This window comes from Pseudopipra pipra, chromosome 4 (genome assembly GCF_036250125.1).
Source record: "Pseudopipra pipra isolate bDixPip1 chromosome 4, bDixPip1.hap1, whole genome shotgun sequence".
In the NCBI taxonomy this organism is placed as follows: Eukaryota; Metazoa; Chordata; class Aves; order Passeriformes; family Pipridae; genus Pseudopipra; species Pseudopipra pipra.
In genome coordinates this window covers 37082787-37107461 of record NC_087552.1, presented here as the reverse complement: position 1 = coordinate 37107461, position 24675 = coordinate 37082787, and the positions used below count along the sequence as shown (strand labels likewise).

At 36.7% G+C, this 24675-nt stretch overlaps 1 protein-coding gene across 11 annotated transcripts in view; it reads right to left on the bottom strand.

Moving 5' to 3' along the window:
* PALLD (palladin, cytoskeletal associated protein) overlaps positions 1–24675 on the bottom strand; it is a 200670-nt gene that overhangs the window by 26883 nt on the left and 149112 nt on the right. For 7 of the 11 annotated variants that reach the window (XM_064652428.1, XM_064652425.1, XM_064652427.1 and 4 more), the window contains one exon: positions 10294–10989. The exons of 3 other annotated variants lie outside the window; for them this stretch is intronic. In XM_064652428.1, the coding sequence (XP_064508498.1) occupies positions 10294–10989 (696 nt within the window). Of the gene's footprint in view, positions 1–2326; positions 2346–10293; positions 10990–24675 lie in introns of those variants that run through there. One more of the 11 variants, XM_064652435.1, reaches the window with a different exon arrangement.

The following is a 24675-nucleotide window of genomic DNA, read 5'->3' as shown; positions in this document are numbered from 1 at the left end:
GATGCTTCTGTAACTCAAGAAATTTGGAACAATAAATGTAAAAGAAGATAAGGAAAAAAAAATGGATAGGAGAAGGTGGGAAGAGGGGATCAGAAGCTAATAACCTTCAAGAAGACTGGACCATCTGCTAGAAGGCTAGTAGGCTACTGGAAAGGTAGCATCTGTTTCTTCCCTTGCAGTCTTTCCCTTCACCTTCCAGCCTTTAACCCACCTAGCCAGCACTGCCATGGAACCAAATTTCATTACTTTTCGAAAAGGCACTCACCAAAACCCAAACACCAATCAGAACAACACCACCACCACCGCCAAAAACAAACAAACAAACAAATCAAAACAAAACAAAAAAATTCAGCCAACTTCAAGGCAGCAAATATCAAATTTGGCTTCACCTTTGGCTTTACCCTGTGCCAGCTTTTAATGGAGCCATGCATCCTTCCTTGAAAATTCCAAGTGATATATTAAGAAATATCTTTCATTTCACATTCTCAAAAATTTCATACTTGAATTATAAAGAGTTTTAGCAGAAGAGGATCTGCTTATGCTTGGGACTCAATACAGTGCAAAGTGTAGAGTTTACCCAAATAAGTCACAACAGTGTATAAAAAGAGGGATGAGCTAAGTGCTCCAAAGTGGATTTTAAGTAACAAGTGAAAGCATTTTCTGAAGCATTATTGTTTATCTCTGAAAACAAAAACCCCTAAGCAAATACACCCATTTTTTAAAGGGGAAGGAGCACCAAGAGAATTGCAGGTTAGTAAGTTCAGCATCCACACTAAATGCAAGAAAACAATATTACAGTCCATTCCTAAACAATGTAGGATAATAAGGAAATGAAAATTTAATCATATCAAACCTCATGTTTATCTCTCTGTCAGGCCGAAGGGCATGCAGATAAGCAAAAAGAAGTAGCTTTGATACACTACAGTTTATGGCTACTGAGTTAGCCTTCAGGAGCTGCAGTAAGTTCCCTAGTGAATCAAGGAAACAAAGTCCAGATGAAGTTTCTATTATATAGCTGCATAACAGTTTGAAAAAGCTATTTTGAGAGAACAATGATTTATTTTTCTATCAGACTGGAAGAATATAGTCCAATGAGGTCTTTCAAAGGTCTCTGTATACTAAGTTCATTACTTAGGGTTTCAACCTTAACAATGGAAAAGTGAAATAGAAAAACGTGTTTCTTAAATTGGCTGATGACACTGAACTTGCAGTGGTTGCAATTCATTTGTAGGTAACAACTGTCGTTTACAATAATCTTCATAATTTGTCTAAAGGTGGTCTACTGATGAAACTCAGGAAAATGCTCAAAGCATGATAGCAATGCAAATGGAAAATTAATACTAACATATTAAGCATCTCTTGAGAATCCATAAGATTAAAACTTGAAAATTATTTCAAAAGGGAAATAAATATAATTCCAGGACATGTCAGCATAAGACATGAAATTTATTTCTTTTCCTTTATTCCTTCCTAGACACTGAATCCAGTATTACCACTGCGCTTCGAGAAAAAATACAGCAAACTGGAAAACTTTAGAACAAAAAAAACTGTCTAAAAGCATAGCTTTTGTGACAAGCTATGTCACACACACACAGACATTCTTGTTTGTTTAGTTGGGAAATTAGGAAAATGAAGATAGGCAAATCAAACATAAAACATCAGAAATCAGACAATAGCTGACATCAGAAAATAGCTGGTATTTAATGATTCTCCATGTCCATTGAGGATACTAATTGACAATAACTTGAACAAGCTTAGACAAAACTATGTAGAACTCTCCTTTCTCTACCCTACAACAGTCACAGTTAAACCCTGAAACATATCATGTAGGGAAGCTAAGGAATTTTGTTTAAGAACAAGGTATGCAAATATGTCAGCAATGGCCTGTGTATCCCTGGTAACTTTGAACAGGAGAGGCAGACTCCCTAAGAACTTTCCAGTTCTCTAGTTAAGTGTCAGAACATCCTGAGCTTTTCACAGTCAGCATGGAAGAGTCATCCAAAACCTGGTCAAGGTAACTTGCCTGAAAAATAGATTATCTCCTCTTTATTTACATTTACAAATAAGTATCTTAACAAGGAAGTAGCTGCTTTAAAAATTTAACTATAAAAATGAACACCAATCAAAATTTCTTCAAATGCCTTTAGAAAGCTTCTCTCTTTCCCTTTTGGGACTATTTTAAACTGGAACAAAAAAATCCCCAAGAGGTGCATAAGGAAACATGGATCTTCCTGCAGACCCTTTATTTCAACCCTGTTTTCAGAATCTCTTTCTCTAAATATATACACTTCAAAAACTGTACATAAATATACACATATATACATACCCCCACAGCAAGTTAGCTCTTAAGACAAATGTTCTTGGGATGAATTCCAAAATGAATAGAAGGCAATGGCAACAAATAGAAGGACTTTGGTAAATCTATCCTCCAAAGCACAGATCCTTTTAGCCTGAGACATGGTTTGCATGTCAAGACAGCCTGGCAGCAAACTTTCTTCAGCTGCTTTTGCAAATATTTTTCATCATCCTTACATGCCCTTATCTGGATGCATTTAGCTCCTAAGATTTGTGTCCTTAGTGACGCATGAGCTTTCTTTCTGTCTTCTCTAAGGGATAACATCAAGCAAGAAAATCTGCCAATTGATTTATGTTATCTGTATGTTCATTCTTTGCCCGATGCAATTTGCATATATATTGTGAATATTAAGCTAGCAGGAGATAGCTAGAGAAGGCATATTTCAGAATGTTGACAGCATTAGTCTGAAGCACACAACCACCACCATAAATGTGCAGAGAAACTAACAGCCTTGAGAATTAGGCTGCAATTCACATGGATTTTAAGCACCTCTGAAATACGGGTCACTTAAGGCAGTGAGGGGGCCTGAATACAGGCGTAGATAAAAGCACAAATGTCTGAACTCTTTTGGTTTGAAAGGTTGCAATGAAATTGCCAAAACTGTCATCTTAATTCACACAGAGATTTTTGACAGCAAGGTTTTTTGCAACCTCGGCTTGGCTCTCTTTAGTTTTGAATACTTGCCCTGACATTTGTTTAGAAGGAAGGCCAAACCAGCAGTACTTTTCATGTTTTAATTACACACAGCGCATGCTGGATGCGATTCCCTCTTTTCCTATGTACCTTTTACAGTGTAAACAAGGGCAACAGGCTGGCTGTTGTTATCCTTCCAAGAGCAAATTCCTGTTTGCAGCCAATATGGCTCAGTTTCACAGAAATCCAAATCAATTCTCTGGTACTGAGGTAATGAACACTAACTTGATTTTTCCTTTAAAAATAAAGTCTTCCAAAAATACAGCTAATTCCTGCCCATTTCACACATTTTTTTTACTTACTGTAAGAGCAAAGTTACCACAGGCACTGTAACAGGTCACAAACCTTGAAGCTGCAGCTTCACAGTAAAATCAGTTTAGTCTGATCTTGTCACAGCAAGACCATGAAGACCAGGAGCTTCAGCTCTGTCCAGTAAAGTGAAGTTAAATGTATCTGAATTAGGGGGAATGTCTGAGGCACAGACCTGACTAAGGATGACTTGCAGTAAATGGAACAAATGTACAAAAGTTCAATTACTTCTGCCAGCCAAGGTTCTGAAACTGTAGTTGAAAAAAATAAATCATGCTTCAGTATTGGATGGGGTCAAGGTTGACATGAATAATATATATATTTCTGAACAAGTTTGATCCTGCTTAATGATTAGATAACAAAGAGTACCACTCTCCTACAAACTGCATGACTACCACTAGGGTTTTTTTTCCTCTAAAGCTTACGTTTAAAAACACATTTTTACTCATTAAGATAAGAATTACTACTTCTTCATTCCCCATTTGGTTCCTTCCCCCAGGCAAGTTTTCCCTCTGCTGCATGCTGCACCGGTTACCATAGATATATAAACGCCATTTGCTTTTCAAAAGATGTATGTGTACTTTGATATCAAGTTAAAGAAATAATACTTATTTTGTAACCCATAATCTTATCTGAAATTCTGGTTGTTACCAGCAGTATGATAGAACTGATGGTTAAGAAGAAACTACTAAAGCACTGGCTGCTCCTGAGTGTAGAAAAGGCTGGCACAGTCCTCATAGTCCTGAAATCTAGAGAAGAACTTCCAGAAACATGTGGAGAAAAAGCTAGATACTGTGATCCATTTTTTGAGAAAATGTGTTTTAGGATTTTTTTAATGTTATTATACTGTGTTATTGTATTATTCCCTTTCACTGTACCCCCATTTTCCCTTATTTTCCCTAAGCTTTCGAACCCTGCATTTCTATTGGCCAGTTAGTGCTGCATTGCAGTACCAACCTTATATGGCCATTTCTTCCCTATATAGATATACTCCTCCCCTTGTTCTCCCTGTATGGTCCTAGTTTGCATACTCTGCCCTTGCTCCTCCTCAGTTACTCCCCTTGTTCCAGCAAGTTCTGCTCCTGCCCTATAAAAGGCAGGAGCCATGTTAATAAAGTCTTCCATTTTGCACCTAACATTGAAGTGTCCGAACCCTCATTCCTATCAGGCTGTCGAGGACACTGAGAGCCTGTTTCCTGCAGCTACATTGGACTGAGAAAAGATAATACATCCAAAGTATTAACCTTTTCTCCAGTTGATGTAATGCAACTGATTAAAGTCTCCACATCTATCAAGAACTGTACCTGGCTTTTATACTCATAGATGTTTTTGTGGCATTTAGGTCTGTTTAAAGTAAAGAAGTCTTGAAATTGAGTCCTCTGAAAAGAGAAATCTGCAGACCAAAACAAAGCAGCAAAGCAATGCTGTGAACATCCTCTCTTTTCAACGGGGAAGTATGTGTACTAATTCTATTATTAAAGTTCACTGTCATCTTACAATATTCTTAGTATCTGCAAATACAATTTAGAAAAAAGGAACTGGGTAAAAACATCTTGAAAATACAGACTTCCAGATGCAATGATTGTCAGGATACTGTTATTTTGGCTAATGTCTGTGTGTCTGCATGTTACATCCTTGATCTCTAGTTTTGCGCAACTTCAACTGATTAGGTCTGGGGCACAACCTGGATTTCAAAGTTCAAATGGAATAAACACGCATTCATCACATTTCAGAAAAGTTGACATGGGTATGTATTTTATGATAATGAGGTGCATACATCTAATAAAAAGGTGTTATACTGTACAAAAACAAAGCCCCCAATATCAGCTGTTTCTTAGCACAATTAACAAGAATTGGTCTAATATCACAGATAAACCCCTCAGGTGTTGGTGTAACAGCCCGTAGCATCCAAGCCATGGGAAAAGAAAGTTTTCAAGAAAATTTAAACAAAAATAGTTTAACGCACAGGAGCAATAGCTTAAGAAAATTGGAGGTTAAGAATGAATGTAAACCCTATTATTCTCTGGAATTTTTCCAGTTACAGCAATACTTGTCTTCAGATATGTTTTCCGGAGATCCAGGAATAACTCCAGATATGACTGAATAGATAGCAAAGAGAGTTGAAGTGAACTCCTCAGAAGCAAGGAAACACCATGACCTTTCGCCTCAGTTGGATGTCAGTATTCTTAATCAAGGTACTTCCTCCTACGTATCACTCTTTTCACATCAATAATGCTGCAGATAACCTCAATTTTTACAGCCATTACAGGCAACAGGAAAAGTCCAGTCTACACAGGACAGCAATACAGTTTACTCTAAAATAAAAGCTGGCATTTGTGCTGGAAGAATGTTGAAAGCTGTAAGATAAAAAGATGGAAAGTGTATTTTTTCCTCAGAGTGGTCACCATCATTGCTACTTGACTAAAGGAACATAATGGTTACTAGTACTTTTTCAATTCCATTTGAGACAGAATGCAATGGACAAGTCACAGTACATAGCTGCAAGAACAGACCAGTAGCTCTGATTCAAAGTGGGAAAAAGGGCAAATCTCTTTCTGATGTTGCTGTTCTCATGATTCCCACAGAATCTCCTTTAAGATTTGGATTTAAGGTTCTAAAGATCGAGACAGCAGTTAAATTTATTGTGTAGAATGATAAAAGCATATTTACTTACATTTTACAAGATACTTTAGAAATCTTGTGTTCAAACAATGCTTTCTTTTCCATTTTCCATTCCTTTTCCAGAAAGTAGTAAATCTATATTCACGTTCTTTCACCAATTCTGCACAGTCAGATTTTTTTCCTGTTTGTAACTAAGGCAATATTACTCAAGATATCTACTTTAAGAAAAGGTCTGCTTTAAGGAAAAGTGTCTACTTTAAGGAACACCCTTAATTTTTAATGTTGTTTTCAAAAGGATATATGTATAGATGACAATACAGGTTTTTTATACTTAGAAAGAGACTCCATTTCTCTAGATTGGATAATTCTACATATTTTTGTAGCAGGTTTTATACTTTTATTATTTAAATATTCACTAAATAGAATCATAGAATCAGCCGGGTTGGAAAAGACCTCTGAGATCATCAAATCCAACCCTTGATCCAATACTGCTATGGTTACTAGACCATGGCACTAAGTGCCACATCCAGTCTCATCCTAAAAACCTGCAGGGATCTACCAGAATCTACCACCTCCCTGGGCAACCCATTCCAATACCTGATTACCCTCTCTGTAAAGAATTTCTTCTTAATATCTAACCTAAAGCTCCCCTGGCACAGCTTAAGACCGTGCCCTCTTGTCCTACTGCTGGTTGTCTGGGAGAAGAGACCAACCCCCACCTGGCTACAACCTCCTTTCAGGGAGTTGTAGAGAGTGATGAGGTCTCCTCTTTTCCAGGTTGAACAACCCCAGCTCCCTCAGCCTCTCCTTATAGGACTTGTGTTTGAGTCCCTTCCTTGTTGCTCTTCTCTGGAGCTGCTCCAGCACCTCAATATGCTTCCTGAACTGAGGGGCCCAGAACTGGACACAGTACTCCAGGTGTGGCCTCACCAGCGCTGGGTACAGGGGAATAGCCATCAATCCTTCTCATGGGATTATTTTTGCTCTCAAAAATGCTCACGTAAACCTACAGTGTATGTGCTTACCTAGAATTTTTAAGTATGCTTATTTCTGTTCTTTCACATGTAATTTGTTGGGTTTTTTCCTATGAACAGTAAAGACCAGATTCTAGCTTCTACAGACTTAACTGTAAATGAAACCCCCTCAATCCCATGTTTCTGTCACATTAACTCTGCTCCCTGAAAGTCTTTTTTATCCAAAAACTAACCTGAGTTAGTTTTCTTTAGTCAAAGGAAAGAACTGAGATTTTTAAGAACAGTATCCAACAAACTTACTTCAGACAAGTTTTACCTCAGAAATAACTGACAAGTGCTCATAATTCCCTTAAGTTCTTAATTAGCTATGCAGTTCTACCAGTACTTTTGTTTAATGATACTATGCTCTGACTAGATACAGAATCTACCAACTTTACTCCATTAATGAAAAAAAGGTTATTCCCAAAGCAAGCTTGTTCAGCTAAGACCACCATAGTCACAGCTTGAAAATGCCAGTCACTACAAAGTGTCTAGAGCTTACTGGAAAATAGAGATATAATTTATTCAATGGAAACATTCACTATAAAATTGTTGCAAATAAATGCTTAAAATATTTAAAGATGAATAAGTAGGTACTAATGACACAGAGCTGCTTTCTATTGTTTCAGATGTCCAATAAAATGTAGTAAATTCGCAAGTAGTTATTCTAATAACACAAGCAAGGCTGTGAGACCATGTGCTTTTGAAAAAAACACATAAAACCCCCATCCCAAACAAATAAATAAGCCCCAGTGCAATGTTTCCAAATCTATCCAAATCTAACTGGAAAGAATATTTATTCATTGGGTCAAATTGTTTTAGCAAATGCTGTCGCTTCCACAGAGTTTCAGGGTCCAAACCCAAGGAAAACGTCAACACTCAGCTGAACCATTAGCATGGTGTTTACTGTTCGTGGGTTCACAGACAGAGTACAGGTATTGAAGAGAGAGTTAGAAAAGTTTTCTTAGAATCATAGAATGTCCTGAGCTGGAAGGGATCGATTAGGATTGATGCCTACCAAGTACTCATTCTGAGGAGCAGATCTGTAGTTGTACCAAGATTTAGTAACGAAAAAAGCATTGAAGTTAAATGGCGTGACTAGGATTTCAGATGCTGAGAAAAACTTTGAATGCGCCGATATATTCCTTGCACCCAGTCTGTACAGCACACTGTCAGGAAACACTATCACCATCTCAATCAATAGATCTTGGAGATCATGGTATGCTTGTTGAGACGGCAGGCTGAGGTTGTAGAATACTGTGAGAGGCTCAGAAACTACGTCTGAGAAAGATAAATGTGCTAAAGAGGATTTGTGAGGATGGAGCAAAAGACAAGTGACACTGACCAAAAAAAGAACTGAGACTATAGCACAAAGCAGAAGAGACCTAAAGCTGTGGGGGAAATGGATTGCTCAGAAGTGGTATGAGAATTATGGGAAACAATGATTTACTCAGGAAGACACACCAGACATTAGTAACCTACAGAGTAACATGAAAAAGCAGAAGACGGGGAAAAATTGGCATCAAAGATACACAACAATAGATTATGGCTTCTTTTGCATCACACAGTACATCTTTTACCATGTTTTAGTGTTATAATTCAGACGTCAAATGCCCACTATGTGTATATATATACACATATGTATATATACATATACATGAATTATACACACATACGTTCAGTATAGTTAACACGATCCAGCTCCCATCTGGACTATATTTCCTGAGGGAATGCAAACCAAACAGCCAACTACCTCATCCTCAGCTCAGATCCTGAGGCTGCTGCCTTGTCGGGGTGGGGGAGGGGGGAATGTGGATAGACACACCATCATGTGCACACTCAGACTGGCTGCTGTGCTTCTGGAAGTGACAGGCATGAGAAAGGGGGAAGCATCCTTACAGGGTTGTCTCTCTGAACAAAAATACAGCTAATGTTTCAAGTGAGAACATGTATGCATAAGTGCAGCATAACAGGGAAAGAGGGACACAGCAGAGGCTCAAGCTGCTACTGTCAACCTCACAGCACACAGAAGGGAACTCAAAAGAGAATCCAGTCCTTGTCAGAACTGTATAGCTAGACTAGAGCCTTTCCTGGAAAATCAGGCAGGATTTTGTGGGCTGTGCTTACTGATCAAGCTGCCAGTAAATAAATCACGCAACTTTTAGTGGTCAGTATCAAAAGAGAAACTCAGCCAGAGCAAAGGACACAGAAAGACAGAAAATCGCAACTATTATGAGTGCAAGGGCAAACTGTACTATTTATTAATTTTTCTCCTAAATCTGTTTTATGGCCAGACTCCATAATGAGCTGTATGACAGAACTCAAGATAAAGAAATGCTTTTTAAAGCATATACATAATTTATTAATTTGATATCTCTCTGCTTTCTTCCTTCTCTTCCTTTTAATATCTTGGACTGAAATAACAGAAGTTCCCACTGCAACAGTATGTAGCTGAGCAGGTCACCTAGATACTGTAGATATGTTTAGACAAACTTGTAGACAAAGTTATAAATAAGCCTTGGATACAGCTATTCTCATTTTTGTTCTTCAGCATGTCTCTTTGTTCTCTAAGGATGGAATGAGAGTCTAGTGCCAGAGGAAAGACAAACTGATCTGTGATGGGAGCTGACATGCTCCAAAATACTATTTTGGCCTTTAGAGAAGACAAAAGGGGAAAATAAGTATGCAGAGTTGTTAGGGGAAGGGATTCTGTTTGTTTTTATGCACTGCTTTTCTAAATCCCCTCCTAAACATTTTCCCAAACTTCCTCAGAACAAAATCTCTAGCCAAAAGCTAAACAATGTTATGACCACTTTGTTAACAGTTTTATACTTTAATACCTTATACTTTTAGTATCACAAAACTATTCAGACTTCTGAAAGTTTCTCTCTTTACTTGATATTTCTCTATCTGCAGATGTAATAGGAACATAAACTGCAAATAGCATTGCATATGTGAAGAACTGGGGCGTGAGAAGGGTTTCCTAGGATCTCCTTCCACCCCCCTGGACATGCAGAGCCTTTTGCTGCTGCTTTCATATTTTCTACGACTCCAATTTAAAGTTTTAGTTTCTCGTCTTCTGTGTTTCTACCGTAGGGCTCTTTCAGAATCTCACTTCTGTGAGGGTTAAAAAACTACTTCAGATCTCTAGCACAGAGGCATTTGTAATTTGTTCACTCATCTCTCCCTCTCAGATAGCAGCTAACAGCCAAGGACCCTAGAAAAATATAAATTAAACAAGCGCAATAATCTTCATTACAATCTTCAGTAAAGTCAAAGAGCTCATCGGCTGATACTTACGGAGGCGTCACTCCTTTTGGGAGGCCTAATGCGTTGACAGAAATGGGTGGTGGCTGGGATGGCAGCATGGAGCTGAGAAAAGCTGCTGGAGACTGGCCGGAATTAGGAAATCTAGGAGTTGGAGACAGGCTGTGGGAAGGTGAAGAAAGTGAAGGAAGAGGAGGGGGTGGAGGAGGTGGAAGTGGAAAGGAATCACACACCGGATATGTTGCGGTTGGACTAAAGACAGGTGGAGGCGGGGGTGGGGGGGATGGAGAAGAAGGAGACCAGGGATACTCCCCTTCTGGAGCAAACTGCTGAGAGAAGGGAGGAACAGGCACTCTGCCAAACTGTTTCTGAGAAGCAGTTGGAGACATAGGAGAAGGAAGACTGGATGTAGACGATCCTGAAGATGGAGTCACATAACCCGAAGCAGGGCTGATGTTCTGAGCAGCAATAAACTGCTTAGGCCGAGCATAGTTAAAAGAACCAGAAGACTGCATGGTAGGGGAAGTATGAGAGTTAAGAATACTCATTGGCACAGGAGAGGTGATAAACTGGCTGGGCTCAAGCTCCTGGAAGGAGGGGGGAGGAGGAAAGGAAGGAGAAGAGGGAGAGTGCTGCTGATGATCAGGTTGCTGTTGGTGACGATACCACTGGCCACTTTCTTGCTCCAGACGAATTTGGTTCTGTAGCTGCTGTATTTTTTTGGGCCCCCTGTGGGAAGGAAAAATAGACAAAAAGATGATCAGACATGCGTGCTGGTTGGGGAGGAGATAGAAGATCCGCTGATCCATGGTCCAGGAAAATCAAAAGAGTGAAAGTTCAAAGTGTTTACATATGTTGAACAGCCCTATTTCTTCAGAGCTAAAATATTGCTACAAAAGTCCATTTTTTGTCCTCAAGATGGAGGAAAAAGTATGTGAATAATAGTATTTAACAGAACCTTCAATTCTTCAAAAAGGGAAATTATATGACAATTTGAAGACACTTATTATATTTTAAAGAATCAATCCAGATTATACAATTAAAGGTAAAAATACTGAAATTCTTAACAAGGTTTCTTTTTGTTTCTTGAGTATTTCATTCAATGGCCCTGTTTCAATAATAAGGCTGAGATATTTCCCCAGTGACAACTTCAGCCATGATTTCTGCTGTAGCCTCTGTGGGCCAATCAGACAGACCTAATTAGGGACATACTTTTAATGAAGTACTTGGAGACAAGGGGCCAATTTCTGTGTTAGAACCATCTATGCATCTGTAAATGAGCAAAAACTTCTGAGAAACATCTGTGACCTAAGGAAGTGATAAACTGAGTGTCTCCATGTCTTTAGTCCCACTTTTTTCCCAGGCTTTATTTTCAGCTGTAGGTCCTGAGATGTATCTTAATAGATACTCAATACAGTTCTGATGAATTGCTAATTGCAGTACTATCAGCTCAAATGGAAATAAGAATTTCATTAAGAAATGCACATATTTACTAGAAGAAGAATAGAGACTAAAAAAAACTAATATGCTGGAGCACTTAAAACTGTTAAGTAAAAATAAAAAAGAAAAAGAAAAAAGCAAAATGTTGAACAGTGAAGCAAACCAGATCATGCACTGTTTTTTTGTTGTTTTATTTTGTTTGGTTGAGTTTTTTTGTCCATGATACAGTTGTTTGAATGACATTAAGCTCAAAATTAACTGTGTGGTCTATAATCTGAAAATACATCAGACTGACTTGCTTAAAAATTGTCATCTTCCAGCTGGAAATCACGACTTTATCTCAATACTCCACATGTCTACAAAATTTCAGCGTATGCACATATACCTTTTCTGTGTATTTAATATATAAATATTTTATTATATACAAGTGTGTCATTGTTTATGTATAATTTAGGTCATTTAAGCAGAAATTTTAGAAGCAGTCTTAATGCAAGGCATATGAATGTATGACTGGCACAACAATATAGTTTTGTTGGTAGCAACAAAATTAGAAATGGTAATACCATCATATTTTCCACTTGAAGATTAATTTTGATATTCCAACCATCTACATTTCCCAGAAAATGTTTTCTGACAATAATTCTGCTTATGATCTCATGCCAGGGGAGATTGCTTAGATAAGAAAAAGGGGAGAAAGACTGTTTAGGGCAGAAAACTGAAAGATCAGTTATTTACAGTTAACAGTTGTCTTTTTTGTTGTTATGAAGATGGCTCAATTCTAGCAACACCTCACCAACAATATATATTTCAGCACTTAAAAGGAAATGACACTTTTTAATTAGATTAGGAACAAGAACATCTACATATTGTGGTTCATTTGTAGATCTTATAGTTCATTTTTTAATGCTGATAATAGAGACTCTAAATCTTTATTAGTTCACATTTTCATCCATAGGACACAGGCTCCAACTTCTTTTTTTGCTAAATTACATAAAAGTCTCCTTTCTCTAAATAGGTTAAAACAACAAAATTTTAGTTTCCATCATTATTCAAATTTCTTTGTTGATGACAGAAGCACTTCAGGTCAACTCTGCCTGGACAGAGAAAGTCCTGTGAGATTACTACTTTTATCTTCTACTTAAGATATTTTCTGTATCTTTAGTCTAAATATCTGAAAACCTACTGTCTAATACCTCTAAAATTACTTACAAATAATACTTATCTTATTTTCCATCATAATCACTCTCAATTTTTTTCTTATTTATTACAGAGAGACTAAGGTAAAAAAAAAGAAAAAAGGGGGAATTTAGCATTGTAAATGGTGTGTTGAATATAGAAGAAACTTAGCTGTCTCCAACACTCCTGTGTTTATCCAACATGTGCTGAAAGCAAGTCAGAGTGTCATGTCTTGAGACCTTTTTATTTTCATTCGCCAAATCACATGGCGATGCACCCGGCCAACAGCATAACACAAATGCCCATCTATGGCCCTGTCAATGGTACTACTACAGCCCTGCCACTGCACTGCTGCTGCACCCAGCCAGGCAGCAGTAGAGACCAGAGTCAGGGTGTGTCTATGAAAGGTTGGCAAGCAAACGTGAGGTTGCTCTGCTCTCAAACTAAGCTTGACTTGAGACCACAGGAGTATACATGCCTGTCTATCAGGGTTTATTAACCCAGTACAGTAGTAATTCCAGTTGAATAGCTTTTGATCAGCTTAGGGTGCACCTCTTCTTGAAAAATAACATGGAAGCATAATCATTATCACATCAGTTCATGTGGCAAAAAACTACAAAGACCTTCTTAGAGCAAAGTTTCATGCCAGTTGTAAAACTGCACAATCCTTGTCTGCAAAGGAATGTTCTCTACCTCAGAGCTATTCTTTTGACATCAGACACTACCCTATACTTATCATTTTCTTGAGCAGATGTATCCTATGGATGTGCCATTATGAAGAAGAAAAAAGTAGGAAAGAATATCAATTCACAAGTGTTCCTTTGGAATGACAATGACGGCAGTGGAAGCTCTACACAAGTAGGTCCCTGAAAGATAACCTGCTGCAACAAAGATATTGAGAGCCCAGCAGTCAAAATTATGTAGGGGAATCAGCTCGCTATGTTGCTCTCATCAGTAGAGAACAAAGAAAAGAATTAAAAAGAGTTCAGTTTTTTTGATGAGATTACAAGAAATACTAGTTTGATTGTAATTACATCCTCTTTCCAATTAGCTGAAATGTGTTTTGTAATCCCAGTATTTTAAAGAGCACACATGTTTCAGGGAAGACATTAAGATTTTTTAAACAATAGAGAATAAACTTTTTTCTCATGTGGAATTTTTTGTTTTGCCAAATAATTAATCATAACAATATAAGAATGAACATTTAAAAGTAATTTTTTAGAAAATTTAATTAATAAATGGTAAAGGTAATTTTAAAAAAAATCATAACTAGGGTAAAGTGAACATTGAGAAATTTCAGGAACCAAAAACCACATCTAATAGTACATAAATATTTCCAAAAGTTCTGCTTCAGTATTTGATTTTTTTTCCAATACCAGATATTCTTAACCAAGATATTTATATACATTTTCAGATGTTCTAATAGGTATGCTAAAGTAGTTAAAAAATGCAAACAGTAAAGCAGTAATATTTTAATGAAAGCAGACATTAGTTACTACAGAAGTGAGGTTTCTGGCACACATTGCCTGTGAGAACAGCTTCAGGCACAGGTTTGGTTCTGGGCACTCGGAACCTGCTCAGTAAGGTGGTGACTTTCAGAGCTAAATGCTAGCAAGAAACATTTGAAAACAGATGTTGAAAGGGAAGACTAGAGGCATGAGACATTCGGTTACATAGTGGGCAACTATGTGTGCCAATACATACAGCATAGTTTAATAGTTACTCAAGAATTCATATACTAAGGTATGCACTTGGTTTAAATTATAACAGGCTGTTTTATCTTTTTATCCCATTTTCATAATGCTTTTTCATCCTGATACCTTCTTTGTATCACATTGTTTTGAAAACTGATAGAGCAGTCTGTGACTTTGAGGAGTAAATTGGTAACAACCACCATCAAGAACTGTAATTCCAAGTGCCTGGACACAGTGGAATGGAGGAGGGCACATAGGTAGATGGCTGTACATCTTGCAAAGTCTCAATAGGAAATGGCTACTGGACAGCAGATGGCAATTTGGGGGATGCAATTAATCTTTCATACTTAAGTTCTCTGCTAGGCTTATTCACATGGTCCCGGTATTAGGATACGTACCAGCTTTACTTCTATCTTAACATGTCTGGGTTTGTGAAGAGCATAAAAAATTATTTAGAGAAACAATGTCCCTCTTCTGGGAAGCACCCTACTACCTGCAGTTTAATCATCAACTCTGTGTACCTTTTAAACACCAAAGTTCATATACAAGTCCTTCTATCCTGGCCAACTCTCTTGAGACGGAAAGTTCTCCAAAGGTAGGGAAATGCTATCCAAGCCTTGAAAGAATCTTGGTACACAGAATGAACCCTATTGAGATAGTGTCTACCACGAAGTATGTAAGTACATTGAAATTTAGTTAGTGTTTTACAACACAATGTACAAAGTAAATTAAAATAAATGACTGCAAGTAAAGAACCAAGATTAAGTGGTTTTTTCTGTGTTATAACTTTTGGAAATTCCTGATTTTGTCCCTCATGATCTTAAAAAAAGAAAAGGAGCAAATGGAAAGCAGTCAAAGAAAAGCAATTTTTGTCTGAAAGACTCATATTTATCTCAGCTATGGAAGAATAATGAGCTCACTTCTGTCTCAAGTTATTCCTGGGCAAAAGCAGACTGGTCTCTTCACAATACCAGTGACCTGCCCTTTGAGAAACAGACGGTGCAGTTTTACAGCAGTATACAAAATATACCTCTGAAATGAAAATAAGGGAATATTTTAAATAAAAATAATCAGAATTAAGCACAACTTCAAAAGCTTGAGCTAGTTTTCTAAATTGAGATTGTATTTTTATTTTGGGGTAACAACTACTCGTCTCCATGAAATCTACCTTCCAATAAAGATCTAGCTTCTAACTCAGTGCATGCTTTGAGTAGCTACTGCAGAATCATGCCAGAGCTCTACTAAAAAGGAAATAGTCACCATCACACTGTATTAAAAGGCAAGGGCTGTTCTCACTGACTTCCATGTCAGTAAGTATCTATGTAGAGATGTATTCTTTTATATGTGTACATTTAGGCATATTTATACCTATACTTAGTCTTATAGTATACTTATAATCTAAGTATAGGTATAAATATACCTATACTTAGATTTATATGATAAAATCAAGGATGAAATTTTTTCAAAATTTATTAATTTATTAAAATTTGAATGTATCTCATATATCTCTTTAGCTGCCTGGCAGCCCAACTGGGTAGATGGTAGGCAGAGAAGGAATGGAGAACTAGAAGCGGTGGGAGCTTTCATCACTGGATAAGATTCACAGTGCTTCTGCATCTGTGGCTCCTAGGCAGCTGGCAGGGCAGACTTGCCAGGTAGCTGTTAAGGTAGCTCTTAAAGACACTATTTAATTTGCTTTCTACAACCACAAGATTTTTATTTTACTGATGCACATGGTACTGTTGAAAATTAGTAATTTTCTAAAGTACTTCTGACAGTTACTATTTATGAAATTAAATGTACGTGCCAACTTACCCAAAATCTGACAGTAATCACCAATACCTGGAATTCTACTTTTGACAAAATTCCTAATATAATGTAAGGTTTTCCACCAGACTTAGCAATGACTTAGAGTTGTTAAAATGAAAAAAACCCCAACCCTAACTTTATCTAACAGTTAATTAATTAGCAGCTGTACAGAAAATAAATACTCAGAATACAAAAGTAATTCCAACTAAACTGTCCACTGAAGGAACACTTGCTTATTTTTAGAAATGTTGAAAATCTACAAATATGTCAAGGCAAGAAGGTGAAGTAGAGGGAGAACAGTTGCCTTTTTAACAAAAACTGCAATGTATTCAACACACAGACAGCCTTCAGGCTGTATCTATACAAATACATTTACTTAAGCATTAGATTTCCTGTTGCTGAACAATCCCTTATATTGTCAGGAAAAAAATGTGGACTGTTTTAAATGCTGTAAGGGTTCAGATTTATGTAAGATGAATTATCAGTTAAAATAAAAATGGGGGGGAAGGGAGATATGGAGGGGACAGAATGGAGGGAATGACAACGACAACACACAAAACCCAGCATCAGTTTGGATTCTACCCCAAAAATATTCATAGGTATGTTTTGTCTATACTAACAGATTACAGGGGGGATGCAGATTGTCACTACAATTTAAACCTCATGCTGAATAAGTGGAGAGCTATAACTAGGAACAATCTCCACCAGCTGCAACATTTTAACATTTTTATTACTTTCCCTTCAAAGCGTAACAATTTGAAAATGCAGATTCACAAGAAATAACATTTCCCATATTTCAGGTTAACAAACAGGAGCATTTATAATCGGTTTCACTGTCACCTAATGCACTCTCAGGAAAAGCAGTATGGTGCAAGAGCTAAGACAGGGAGTGTGTTATGAGCACACTGTGAAACTAAGCTTAACTTTTCATCTGAGAAACTTCATACACACTGCATGCAAAACCATCTGCATTGTTTGTGAACTCTCTTGTAAGGAAGTCCTGCTGTAATTTGGCTGTTAAAAACTTTTCTATCTATCCTAAAAAGTGACAGTTGTAGCTGTGCCCATTTTCCACTATGGTTTGATTATCTGTCAGAGGCATCAAGGTAATTTCTGCACTAAGGAAACAAACAGTAGAGATAGTGCCAGTATTCAGCAAACACAAGCAGTTCTTTTGAAGACAGGAACAATTTTTCACCCCTCAATACCACTGCAGGGACATTTTTCAAAACATGCACCAGTGAGATAACACATTTAACACACATTTAGCTTGGGTACAGAAAGAGAGGAAATTGTGCTGTTATGCACATTCATTGTTCCCAAAAGTCATAAAGATACAACACAGCTTTAGTAAAAAGGCCAAACTTCATATCTCTGGTAGGGTTAGATCATAAGAATTAGCCTGGTAATCAAAAATCTGTCTGGGTTGGTAGTTCAATAGTGTTGCATAACTAGTGCATAGACTATCCAGTGACAGATATAACAGTTAAAAAAATTACACAGGTAACAAGTTTTGCTGATACAGGAAGTAAAAACCACTATGTTATTAAGAGGTAAACTGTAACGAGGCATTAATAACAACACAGCTTTCAATTTGCAGCTGAATTGGCCCGAAGTGTAGGAAACCGTTACTCAGAATGCAGGAATGAACTAGCCTGCAAATGGAAAAATAGGTCTTCTGCCTCTGCTCATGCTATACCATGTGGAAGATTATGTTCTGTGCTGATTGGTATATATTCAAAGAAAATATGGAAAGAAAAAAATATATATCAAAGCATGAAAAACTGTACTAGCCTAAAACCAGAAGTGAAGAAAAAGATGTAGTATAATACAGTTTCTCAGACCTGCCACTGGAACAACACACGCACAGTTGTCTTTTTTATTTACATATGTGCTTTAAATTTAATGTATTTGATTAATACAATGCTCACATTTCATCTACCACCGACCAACAAAGTTAGGAGATTTGCTTACTTTTATGCCTACTCATCAACTACTATAGTGGACCTTCATGCTTTCAATATTAACATTCCAGTATCTGTCAGGTGTCTGTTCTTTGGATTACACATAAAGATGACTGCTTTGTACTATTGAGATAGATACTTTTGTAAGGAAGAATGGACATCATATTAAAAAAAAAAATAGAGTAGCTACTGGATGCCCTGACATTAAAGGGAGCAGATAATTGCTCTCAATGTGTTTTTAGAAAAATTAAAATTTCAACTATGTTTTAAAAATATTCTAAGAAATGAAGGTAGCTTTAGAGACTAAATTCTAGGTCCTTTTACCAGTTATTCTGTATTCACAAATACTTCTGACAGTTGAGCAGGTCACTGGCCCATGTAAATCTGAGATATTACCAGCTGACACATCAGTAGTCTGTTACTGAAACTCCCTGGAGGTATTCTATTCTTTAACTACCATATGAAAAGGAACCACAGAAAAGTAAATACATACATAATATTCATAGGAAATACTTGTATACTTCTGAGATTCTCCTACTACAACAATATGACAGATTTACTTTAGTTGTCAGCCCCATCCAAATGCCATAAAGGTTTAGTGCTATACCATTCTTGCTGAAGTCCTTCTGTATACACAAAAACAACCCCCCCGACAACATATACTAACTTTTACGGAAGAAGGAGAAGCACCAAGAGGTAAGAGCAACTGTTAAAGACAGTAATAATATTTCAGCCAGGTTCTCAGCAGCTGAAAATAACATTACAGCATTGCTTACTACTTTTGTGACATTTATTCAACCAATACAATCCTAACACAATTATATCTTAGGCTTGATCTAGTGCAGGATGCTATATTCCTGTCATGCAGTCCAGGTTGGTAATCATAATGAAAGTTATGGCAGTGTGGCAGATGTACCTTATGTCAGCTATTGCATTTAGAAGACCTAAAAGAACTTTTTATAGACTTGGCTATAACAGGAGACATAACTCTATCTTTGCATGTAGACTGATAATATCTTTTTTTTAAATTGTATTTTTTTCTTATCAGCAACTCACATGAATTTCAGTGATAGCTGCCTAATGAATACTTTTGTGACATATTTTGTATCAAGATGGAGATCTCTATTCATCTTGCTGGGCGAATTTTGAAAATAAAATAATTTATAGGGCACTGTCACTGGTTATCTAGCCAGACATAGTTCAGAAGTGTGAGTTTGGGGGTTAGATTTTTTTGTTTGTTTGTTTTTAAAGGGCTTCTTCCTCAAAATATAAAAGAGTCAAGAAAAATGATGACACTCAAAATGTTGCTAAAGCACCCTCAGATATGAAGAGCTACTGCTTTTTACAAGGGCATAATAAACATAAATATAATGAAGATGACTTAGGCAAACCCTAACGACCAAGTAGACCTGCAGCCTTACTCCACGACTATATTCTGCACTGCACTGTAATTTCCCCATTGCTTGGTTAAAACAAGAAAAAATTAAAACCTACCAGCAGAATTACTAAGCAAACACAAAATCTATCTAACTACTCAGATGTCACTGCAGTCAAAACACCTTTTTAAATAGTCAGAGTATGTTATGCTCCTAAACAGATTGAACAGACCTGACCAGAACAAATGACATTCCCTGTCATCACAAAGAGAAACACTATATACTGAAATCACACAAGTTTGGATGCAGACATAGAACCTGAATTAGCTTCTTGTGATGGCAACACATCATTTTAAATAGAATTTCCTTGGTAAATAGATGTAGTGATTTAACAAGAAGAATTTAATTATTTTTAAAACTGTTAGCTAAATGTACAGTACATTTTTCTGGAAAGCTTAAATGGAACATCTTATGTATAAATGGCAGAGCAAATAATTTCTTTTCTACTTTTGACTGAAAATACATTCCATAAAGATGATTCACTTCAGGTAATATTTGTTTTACTATATCAAGCAACCTTGAGTATGGAAGACTTATATAATAAGGACTTCTTCCCTGATAAAAGATGAACCTTAAGTGATATATAATCACATAAAAAAGAAGGAATCATACAGTGTAATTGTAAACACCTGTTATGAGCAAATGCTGTACCAGTGAGTCTGAATAGTTCATCCTTTCTGTAAAACTGTTTTGAATCTTGCTTAGCTCTCAATGAAAGTGGTAAGCCTTCTTTCCCAGAGAAAACAAGAGGAAGGACCATATTTCATTTTTCCCAAATAAAATAGTGACCAACATAGTGACTGGACAAAAAAAAGGAACCTCAGAGATTGGCACTTCTTCTAAGAGGACAGTAAGGACATAACTGTGTTTGGACTTTAGCTTGGATCAGAAATGTACTTTTGAAGCAAATTTCCAACTGTTTCCCACTTGCTTGTTCTCTAGTTTGCATCCATGACAAGCCTCTCAAGAACATAAGCTGTCAGGTGAAATGAACTAACAAACTTGAGTGACCAAGGGCCTTCAACCCATGGGAACAGACTGGAGCAAGTCCAAAGTGAAAAATCAAAACATCAAGTCAGTGACCCCGAAATGTATAGTGTACATCATGTTTTTTCACTCTACCAAGCCGCCCTTGTTTTTCTGTACCACTTGCTAATGTAGGCAATACACACAGAGTAGATGTATAAACTACCATGAGGGGTCTAGCTAAATCATACAATCTAGAGGCTTTTAAAAAGAAGTGTGCATACCACAGGAGGTTCTGATTTTATATTTTGTGGGTCAATTCTGGTAAGTCAAACACATCTCTTTCTAAACAAATATGCTGGAAATTAATTTTTTTGATTTATAGGATTTTCTTCATAGGATTTCTTCACACTTTCAAAGTAAAATATACAGATGTGTAATATATATTAAAAATAGGGCATGTTGCATATTATTCAACATTTACATATTTAGAGACAATGTATTGACCTATCCTTGTCAACAATTGTACTATTTCTATGTTGTAGTACAGTTTTTACTATTTGACTGCTTGAGCTGACCTCCAGAAATCAGTTAATTTCACTCCACCAATCTGCCCTGCAGTAAAAACCTCCCAGACAAAACAAATGTGTCTTTTTTGCCTTCAGTTTGATCACGGAGTTGTTTGTAAAAAGCTAGTTACAAAGGAAAATGTATGTCTCAGGATTTAAACCCATTTTTTCTGACAATTGTGAAGGAAGATTCTCTTTTTATGGACTCATTATTTTGATGATTCATGCACCTTCTCAGCCCAGAGCTGACTCTTGGAGAAAGAATATTAGAGACAGCACTTGTCTGACTTAAGGGTCCCAAGTTATATTTTCCCATATTTATTAAGATTAGATTTATGTTAAAATGAACATTCCAGAATGGATGTCAAGAAGACTGGTTTACCTATTCCTTGAGTAAAGTCAATTTTGTTTATCTTGACCAACAGCAGTTTGTTTTGTTCTTATTGTTTCTATTGAAAAAGGTTTTTACATTGAATTGTTAGTAGTGTACACTTTATCCCTGCCTGCGTTCCCTGCCCATGGCAGGATGATTAGAACTAGATGTTCTTAAGGGCCCTTCCAACCCAAACTGTTATATAATTCTATATATAATTTCTTTTCTTAACATAACTAGAGTACTTAGATTACATCTGGAAACTACCGGTAAATCACTGTTAGTAAATTGAAATTAAAAAAAAATAATCCATGCTTTGTTCCCATTATTGGAAGTGCTACTAAGATGAAAAGTAGCAATACATCACACTGAAATCAACATTAACTGTGTATAAAACCTTCTCTTCAAGCATCACAACAGCTTGGACTGCAAGGTATCCTTTACCTCACAAACAGCTGGGATAGAAAAAAGAAAATTCAGGCTGTGCTTTAATAAACAACCAATAGTTCCATATCAAAAATTTAATTTTGGACTTGTAGATTACTTCGAAGACAGAGGGATATTGACAATACCAAAACTGGTAGCACTAGAGTCAGCATCAGTGCAGATCATACAGTTCTTCCTGCATGAACCATGAATTTCCACATGATCCTATGCATTGCTCCTCTCAGCAATACTATAATACTAGTCTGTCTTTAATTTTTCTTCTCACTGACCTCCCTCTCTCTAACTTCTTTCTCCTCATCTGTCTCCCTCTTCCCTTGGGCTATCACCAGCTCTTCAGCACTCCTCGTGAGCTTCAGAAGACCTACCTAAGGTGTATGGATACCAAAATTCATTACTTTATTTTCTACCTCATTTCATATGCTAGCTTCTCTAGAAAAGCTTACTTAGTTCTCTGGAAAACACTGGCCTAAAATACCTTTCTCTACTACAGTTTTCTAAAGTGAACACAAGGATAATTTTCTAGATGTTAGAACCTGCATGACCCTTGTGTCTCTGGATCAGGTTACTTAAACTACTCTGTAGTCACAGTTAAAATTTACACAGTACATTGATTTTTTTTCTTATCCGAAAGATCCTCCTATTCCTATTCTGCTTTAGGGAGAAACATCAAACACAGCACTGAGCAAAAGTTTGCACAATAACAAAAGCATTTGGATGATTTGAGGTCAGCTAATTTATTAGACTATTCATACAAAATATGATAATAATTTACTGCAGAAAAATGAATAATTAAATGAAAGTTAAAAAGTTAGAGACACCAGAGAGCTTTTAAAAAATTTTGTCATAAAGGTACAAAATAAGGCAAAGACATTTAAGTTCTCCAACTGGTTGTGCCATACATCAGGGAAAGTGAGAACCCAGATTTGCAGAAAGACTTTGCTGCTTAGTATTTTTGTTTGGAGGAAGATGAATTCATTTCCCTACAGTCATCCTCTTTCTCATGCCAAGACTCTAAAGAGCCCATGCACTTAGACTTACCACATTAATTACATTCTCATGCCCTAAAGGCAATGTTGTCTGAAGCTGTCCATTTTTCAGTCATTTCATAAACCTTCAGAGACTGCAGTTTTCCAAATGAATTTCAAGACTTCAATATTAAAGTTACTTAAATAATCAGTTTAAAAAATGGGGAAACAAATTTTGCTAAGCAAGAATTGATAGCACAGAATTCTTGCTGTACCCTGTCCAGGCAATACTTCACAGATTAGTTATGTCTGATCTTCTACACTAGGGAGAACATTTGCCCTCAAGAGCCTAATACTAGAAATGGCATTTCATGATCCAAGGCTCTTTGGGTTCTTTTTAAATTCATCTAATGTTTAAAATCTGATATTTGAAATTATGAGGAATCTGTAAGGCAAAAGGCCCAGCTTCACATACTTCATAATTGCAGGAAATGTTTTTCGACCCTTAGTTGACTCAAAATTTTTTCTCATGATTTTTCTCAGCATGATCTACTTCCCTAATGAATCACTCAGAATGAATGAAAAAAGATCTGCAGACTTGGAAATAGCAACAGAATCTCGCAATCATTTTCTATAATACATAAACATAGCTTTATATTTCCAAAAGAAGCTCCAGATGTGTAAAAGAGTAATACTTGATTTGTGATAGGACTAAAAGATCATTTGCCTTTTTCTTCTGGCCTTACAGCACTTCAGTTTGATGTCATGTTGCTCTAATTCTTCTAGCCAAAAGGAGATGCATAGGAAAATGCTCTCATCATCTCCTCTTTGGCATCTCACTTACATTATTAGTAGTACAGCCCCCTAGAGAGTCAGTGAAACCTCCAGAGTGCAGTTCAGAATGTGTAAATTAGATGCTAAATGTCAGAAAGTATGAAGACTCTCTTAAAGAAGTGTCTTTAGAAGTTATCCAAATAAACCATAGGCTTCAAAATTAAGACAGGCTACTCAGATTTGAGCAGAAAATATATAAGATGTTCAACGCATCCTCAGTAATGCAGATAAAAATGACACTACCCAAAATTCTCTCCCCCACCCACAACTTGGTAGCTCATGAGACAACTGAAGAACTGATAATACATCACATGGTTTCACAGTTATGCTAGAGTTAGCATTTAATTTATTAATTTTAAAATACCAGGTTTTTTTCTCATATGCATTATGCAGCTGGCTAGTATGACAGCTCTTATTTATCAGCAGTTAACAAATGTACTCAGCTACTCCTGATGGGGAATATTCTTTTAGGTGGAATTAGTATCAGGGAGGATCCATAGTTCCAACACTACCACACCCAGCTAGTGTCACTATGTAGGAGCAGAATTAATAGAAAAGGTCAAATTGTTTAACAGCATTATGAAGTAACATTGTTAGAGTCAGGAAGAAATCTTGTGATTATTTATCAACTCCATCAGCTGTAGAACAAAGAGTTGAACATAAGCCAGGCAAAAAAATTCTACTCATTGAAAAGGAGACTCATTTACTCATTTAAAAAGTAGTCCTAAAAAATTCAGAGAAG